The following is a 7,353-nucleotide window of genomic DNA, read 5'->3' as shown; positions in this document are numbered from 1 at the left end:
GAGAAACACAAACTTAGACCATCTCAATTAGGGCAGAGATGTCTGTCTTTATCCCATGTCTGTCTTAAAAAGGTTGAAATATTCCTGGAGATTTTTTTTTTTTAAAAAAAGAAAATAACAACAACCAAAGATATTGTATTCTTATGGGAGGTTCTCCAATTCTTATTGTCCTCTGAAGGATGTATTTGCATCTTTTACTCAAAAATTTCATTTTATTGTTTTAGGACTGTCAGCTTTGAATAACAAAATAAATATTTGCAAATGTTGCCTCAGTAACCAGTATCCTAAATTAATCAAGGAAGATTGGGTTTAGTTGTTTGTTTTTTTAAATCTTGCTGCATTGTATTCTTTTAGGAATCTGCCACACCTGGAGAGAAAATTAGGTGGACTGAGTAAATTTACTTCAGAACCCAACTATTCTATAGTCCTACCCAACAGTCCTAGACTGCCTTAACAGAGGAATAAAATCAATGCTCCTAATTATGATATTCCTTTAGAGCAGGGGTGTCAAACTGCCGGCCCAGGGGCCGGACGCATCACAAGGAAACCATGCCCACCCCATTGCCGGCAATGGGGAAATAGTTCTGATATGTTGCGTGATGTCATGTGACGTCATGAGTTTGACATGTCTGCTTTAGAGCGACAGTAAGACCAGTGTCTGAAGAAGTGTCTGCATTTGGATTTCTTTCCTTGAAGATGTTTTGCTTCTCATCTGAGAAATGTCTTCAGTTCTGACTGAATGATAGAGAATGGAAGGATATATTCCTTACAGTCATCTGGTCATTAGCAATCCCTCTGAGAATCATTGAGGCCACTTGGAGGCTATCTGTGTCCTAAGGGTCACCTGAATAGTGAAAATCAATGTGGAATCTTCTTCGAACAGCTGAAAGGACTGTGTTGTAGGAGATAGGTGATGTCGTATCCCTCCCCCTCTGTTGAGAGAGGGCTGCTCAATTTTAACATAGATGGCCTATTTGACCCCTCTTTCAAACCAGCGATCCTCTNAAAAAAAAAGTCCAGTTGCCTCTTGAAAAAGCACCTTTGGGACAGCGTTTGGGACCTAGATGACTGAGAATATACATAGACATTCTTTATTAATAGTTTATCCAAGAATGATTCTCAGAGACGTTGTATGATTGCCAACATGCTGGTTGTGGAATTTTGGGAATTGAAGTCCACATATTTTAATGTTGTCAGTTACAAAAAAACAGTGATGTGTGATAGAAAGGTCATCTAATGGTAAAGGTTTTTCATATGTTCTGTGCTTGGCCATCTGAGATAGTTCCTACACTTTTCTATTTTCACAAAATTCCCCTTGACAATTTGCCTCTTTAAAAACACTTATGAATATAGAAGTGTGATTCATTACAGACAAATATAACCGTGCAGACTAGCTATATTTGTTTTTAACAGAAGAACAATGCTGGAAATTGCATCTTCCTTCTTGCTAACACTTCAGAGGTGTACAAGTGAACAGAAGGTCCTGTTTCTTTGAAGGACTTCCACATTGCCCTTCCTCAGAACCACTCTGCTTCTTGAGAAGTTTCAGCAAGGATATCTCTTTCAGTTGTTGTTTCGCCATTGATGATAGGTCAGCAGCATTGCTCAAATCCAACTGTGAAATATGTTCATGCAGAAACACGCTCTCTTCCACATTCCACAAGAAAAAAGAAGATAGAAGCAAGACAGTAGATAGCAGCTAAAGGTATTGTTTCAGACAAACATTGATTAGCGGCAGGAAGACTATTCAACTCCTCTTTTTGGAAGGAGAGGGTGCCTTGGAGTCAGATTTTTCACTCCTCAAAACTGCCTAAACAAGCCCCTTAAATTTTCTTGGCAAGATTTCAGAAGTGGTTTACCATTGCCCTTTTCCTAGGGTAGAGAGGAAGGGCCTGGCTGAAAATCACCCAGCTAATTTTGCGTCTAAAGCAGGGCTAGAATTCACAATCTGTGGCTTCCCAGCTAGATGCCTTCATTACTGTACCAAACCAGCTCTCCCTTAACTACCTAGAACTACCTAGAACTATGGAAAAATTTCCTGACAGTTAGAACAATTAACCAGTGGAACAACCTGCCTCCAGAAGTTGTAAATGCTCCAACACTGGAAGTTTTTAAAGAAGACACTGGACAACCATTGGTCTGAAATTGTATAGAGTTTCTTGCCTGAGCAGGGGGTCGGACTAGAAGACCTCTAAGGTTCCTTCCAACTATTATTATTATTATTATTATTATTATTATTATTATTATTATTATCATCATCATCATCATCATCATCATCATCATCATCATCATCATCATCATCATCATTAATCATCGCACAGTCAGCCAGATGTTCAGACTGGATCATTATCATCATCATCATCATCATCATCATCATCATCATCATCATCATCATCATCATTATTATTATTATTATTATTATTATTACTTATATGTACATAAGAACATAGGAACAGTCACAATTGATCAAAGTCCAGTATCATGGCCACCCAGATATCTCTGACTCTAACCCAGAGATAATATTTGAGCCTTTAAGATTGATAGTCATTAATCAATCAGTCCTTCTTTAATTAATTTAAGGCATCCAAGCTTGTTTTTGCAGCAGAAGATACTTGCTTCAGTTTCAGACATTTTCAGGAAAATATATATTGGGGATAAGTTTGGAGGAAAAAAAATGGGATTGAATATTTGTTTCTTGTAGACACGAGTGGGTTGGAAAAGCAAGTGGTCCAGTCTACAAAAGGCAAATCCATTTGATGTGAGTGGACAAGTATAGAGAGATATGTCTAGATCTCGTTTTCAATAGAGAGAAGAGCTTATCCTATTGACATATAAAAGTAAGATTATAAATCTGAGTTCGCCAAATCAAACCCATTGCTGGAGACATAGAACATAGAACATGTTGCTCAACGTGTTCCAGACGTGCAGCCTTTGTCTTCATGTTTGTGTGGACCAGGCCTTCAATTAAGTCACAGCATGGCTTATTTCTTCATGAATGTCAGAATGGGGAAACTCAACCTAGGAAAAATCCCTCCTATATCTAAGGCAGAATATTGATGCCAAACAATGCAGCTCAACAACTAGGAGTTCTCCTGATCTTCTCTCCTGGTGTGGAAGTACTCTTCCCATCTGGGATCTGAGCTGGTGCTACAAAAGGGGCAACTCAGTATGTGTTTCATTCACTGAATAAAACAGCAAAACAAATTCTACCAAGGGATACAGGAAGAAACGACTGGTAAGTAAGATATGTTTATTGAGATAATCCCAAAGAATTCAATTACATTTTTGACAACATATTTTAATATACAAGCAGGATTTGGTGCATTGGTGTTTCTCAATTATAACCTTTGCCCTTTCAGGTGCTGTTCTTGAGGACCATCAGAAAAAGTCAGAGAACCAAAGCATTTCTGAATTCATCCTCATGGGTTTTTCCACTGGCCGTCAAATTGAGCTCCTGCTAGCCTTCCTTTTTTTAACCATGTACATTGCAAGCTTGGGGGCCAATAAGGTCATCCTCTGCATTGTATTGGTAGATAACCGCCTCCATAACCCAATGTACTTCTTTCTTGGCAATGTCTCCATACTGGACATCTTCTTCACCACTGTCACCAGCCCGCAATTGCTCTGGAACCTCCTCTCTGGTGACAAGTCTATTTCTTTTGCTGGCTGCATGACACAGTCTTATTTCTATTTCTTCTTAGGGACAGTACAGTTTCTTTTGTTTACCTCCATGTCCTATGACCGCTATGCCGCCATATGCAGGCCATTGCAATATCATGCGATCATGAATAGCCAGGTCTGCATCCAGATGGTTTTGGCTTGCTGGCTGGGTGGGTTCCTCTCAGTTCTTATTCCCATCATTATGATCTCCAGGCTGTCCTACTGCAAGTCAAACATCATCAACCATTTCTTTTGTGACAGTGGCCCTCTGCTGAATTTGTCCTGCAGCGACACTCGAGTGATAGAGTTGATGGACTTTGTGCTGTCTTCTGTTGTTATCCTCTGCTCTTTGGTCTTAACCTTAGTTTTTTACATGTGTATCATCTCAGCAATAGTCCGCATCTCTACCCCTTCAGGTCAGGCAAAAGCCTTCAATACTTGTGCTTCACATCTGACCATCATCTCCATCTCCTGTGGCATCAGCATCTTCATCTATGTCACACCATCCCAAAAGGAGACTCTTGAAGTCCATAAGGTCCCTGCTCTACTCACCACAATTGTCTGCCCTTTCCTGAACCCTTTCTTCTTCACCCTGCAAAATGGCACCGTGAAACTTGTACTAAGAAACACGATGAGGCATGTTACAGAGCGGATTGCTCATAAAGGTTGTGGTGTGTTGGGAAAGAATGGACGTACTAAGTGGGGAGACCAGGCAAAAGCATAAGAAAGGAAAGACAGCAAGCTGGAATTTTTTCAACCTTGATGATGATAAGATGGAAAAACAATAAAGGGGCTTAAGAAGAGAGATTTCTCTTCATCAAGTTATATTACTTTTTGTTTTTGGTAACAAGACTATAAGATATTAATGATGCATGGCTGAAAGTGGACGTTCATGTAGAATATCCTAGGGAAGAATTTCATTTCTGAGCAATCTTTCTGAAAAGTAAAGTAATAGACTTCTTTTTTAATTGTAAAGTATCTGTTGAAGAGTTAACAGGGTCCATCTCTCCCCACTCTACAATATTGGGAATATTTCCTTTTAATAAAGAGAAACTAGAGATAGTCATTTTTCTAATTATTCACAATTATACTGTATAATGGCCTTTTTGCTGAATGCAGTTAATTATATATATGCAAATTATTGCTATTATTTCTAACTGCTCTTTTAGGGCTTGCCAAGAACTGAATGGAAGGTTCAACCCAGGCTGGTCATTAAAGTTCTTTATGTCCCTTGGTAACAAATAGTTAACGTCCATTTGTTACTAGTGGACCTATAGAAAGCACATCCACACCTGGAATACCAGTTGCAGCCTCTCATCAACCCTTGCCTAACCACATACTTTTCAATTTGATGAGCAAACATATCAACAAATCAAAGGAATACCTATGGGATCTCCATTTTCAGAACTTATAGCAGAGGTTGTTATGGAATCAATAGCAGTCCCACACATTGAACCCAAAATATGGATCCGGTATGCAGATGATGCCATGACCATAATAAAAAGGGACCAATTAGAGATCACACACTAAAACATCAACATCTCCAAAGGAATCAAATTCACAAGGGAAAAAAAAACAATACAGAACTCTTCCTAGAGATCCTCATTAGCAGAGGCTATGATGGTAAAGTAGAAAGACAAATCTACTGAAAAACCACCTACACCAACCAAGTGCTCCACTAAGTGACTAACAGCAACAGCAATAAGAATAGCACTTAGACTTATATACAGCCCTCTCTAAGCAGTTTACAGAGTCAGCACATTGCCCCCAACAATCTGGGTCCTCATTTTACCGACCTTGGAAGTATGGATGGCTGAGTCAACCTTGAGCCAATCAGGATCGAACTGCCAAACTGCTGGCAGCCGGCAGTCAGCAGATTTAGCTTGCAGTACTGCATTCTAACCACTGTGCCACCACGGCTAATAACTCAACCTCTCTCACAAGAGAAGCTGTGTAAGAAGCTAATTCTAGTGTTCCTCATCCTACTTTTCTTCCTATGAGTTGGAATTCAATTCTTAAAACAAATGCAGATTCCAGATTGAGGACCATGGACAATGTTCTTTAACATCTGGAAAGTAGAACCTTCCCAGAAAGTGCAGTGTGGTTCTTTGGACCATTCCTGCATCTACAAGACACTTCAGATTGTTACTGAATTAAGATATTCAAATGCTAAGAATTGACTTTTAGGGAAAGTATGAAAAACGTTAGACATAAACATAAAATCATAGGGCTGAAGGCAACTTTGGAGGTCTTCTAGTCCAACCCCCTACCTTATAAGATTTCAGACCTTATACCATCTCAAAGAAATAGTTGTCCAATCTGAAAACATCCAGCAATGGAGCGCCCACAACTCTGGGCGGCAAAATGTTTCATTGGTTAAGTGTTTTCACAGGTGCTTTGGAGAATAAGTCAGTAAGGTTTAGATTTAACATGTTGATTTTTTTGATTCCTTGTCATCACCTTTTCTTATAAATGAACAACTATAGAGGAGCAACTATTATCTCAGCCTACAAATGAGCCATTCCCCATAATCTATACATGCACGTCTGTTGGGAAGCAGGTTGAAAGGTATGGTTGGTAATAATGTTGAAAGTCATTCAAGCATTTCATTACTATTTTCACACTTTAGAATTGACCATTCAGTACGCATTGTATCAGTATGCAGTTAGGTTAGGTAAAGACATTTTAGTGCATTGCATTATGGGGTTTTTAGCTGGGTTTTAATCACTTTAACTTTTTTTTATGTGTCCTTGGGCATGATCTCTTGACAGGAAAGTAAAATAACATGCCAAAATAAAACAAATGCAATGAGTCAACCCTTCCGTCAAAACCTTGTGTGTTTCACTGAAAAATGTGCAGCTTGGGATTGTAAAAGAAGCTGAAGTGAATGTGGCGATTTATTAGAATCCTACAATGTAATCCAGAGTTAGTATAGCTGCATAAAAAGGTACTTAGACAGTAACAGAGTGAGTGATATGGCTGGATCCTTCTGCGGATGCCCAGAAAAACTCATGGCGTTTACTGAATTACTTTCCATAAATATGATGGAACGGAGAAAGCATGTACAGAATGTATTAGCAACGCAACTGAATTTCTGCAATAGATCCTCTTAAGTTAGGATGGCATGGCATACACTGTTTTTTTCCAAGCATTTTGGCCTTTTGGTGGCCTGCTGCACACTGTGCCCCAAAGACCATTGGGTGGAGATAAAGCAGATATGAAATTTAATTTCCTTACCATTTTAAATTGAAATAATAAATTATGGCGATTCTTCTTCAGCAGTGAATTTAATGATTTTTCTTCCATAGAAGTTGACCAACTGGTAATTTTGAAGGTCCCTGGGAATTATACCCAAGGTTTCCTCCAGCTGTAGAGCCCCTGCAGCTGTAGATCCCCTGAATGGGGGTGGTATTGTCTGTGAAGCAAAGCAGCATTTTTCCTCAAAGGGTTTAAGAGAAAAATAATTACTCGGTTCAGAACCAGTTGCATTAGAAAGTACAAATTTTAGAATCAAACACTCTCGTTATTTGCAATTTGCAGTCATCTAGTTTATTCAGAGAAATCAGCAGGCACAGTTTAAGCTGAAGCAGCTTATTTAGGGTTGGAACAAATGACATGTAGACAATAACAACCTCTGTGTTGGCATTGTACACCACAGCAATCTTTGGTTAATTGGATGGGACACAGAAATTA

General features: G+C 39.1%; 1 protein-coding gene across 1 annotated transcript; it reads left to right on the top strand.

Annotated features, from left to right (window-relative positions):
• Positions 1–3,313: 3,313 nt before the first annotated feature.
• On the top strand, positions 3,314–4,384 carry LOC107296352 (olfactory receptor 6J1-like; the record flags this gene model as incomplete). The annotated part of the gene is made up of 1 exon (XM_015825699.2): positions 3,314–4,384. A coding segment is annotated over one exon (1,071 nt), but the record flags the coding sequence as incomplete, so codon positions are not given.
• Between the last annotated feature and the right edge of the window lie 2,969 nt (positions 4,385–7,353).

Source organism: Protobothrops mucrosquamatus, unplaced genomic scaffold, assembly GCF_001527695.2.
Source record: "Protobothrops mucrosquamatus isolate PMUCROS unplaced genomic scaffold, P.Mucros_1.0 scaffold2758, whole genome shotgun sequence".
Lineage (NCBI taxonomy): Eukaryota > Metazoa > Chordata > Lepidosauria > Squamata > Viperidae > Protobothrops > Protobothrops mucrosquamatus.
This window is presented reverse-complemented; position numbering and strand designations above follow the sequence as displayed.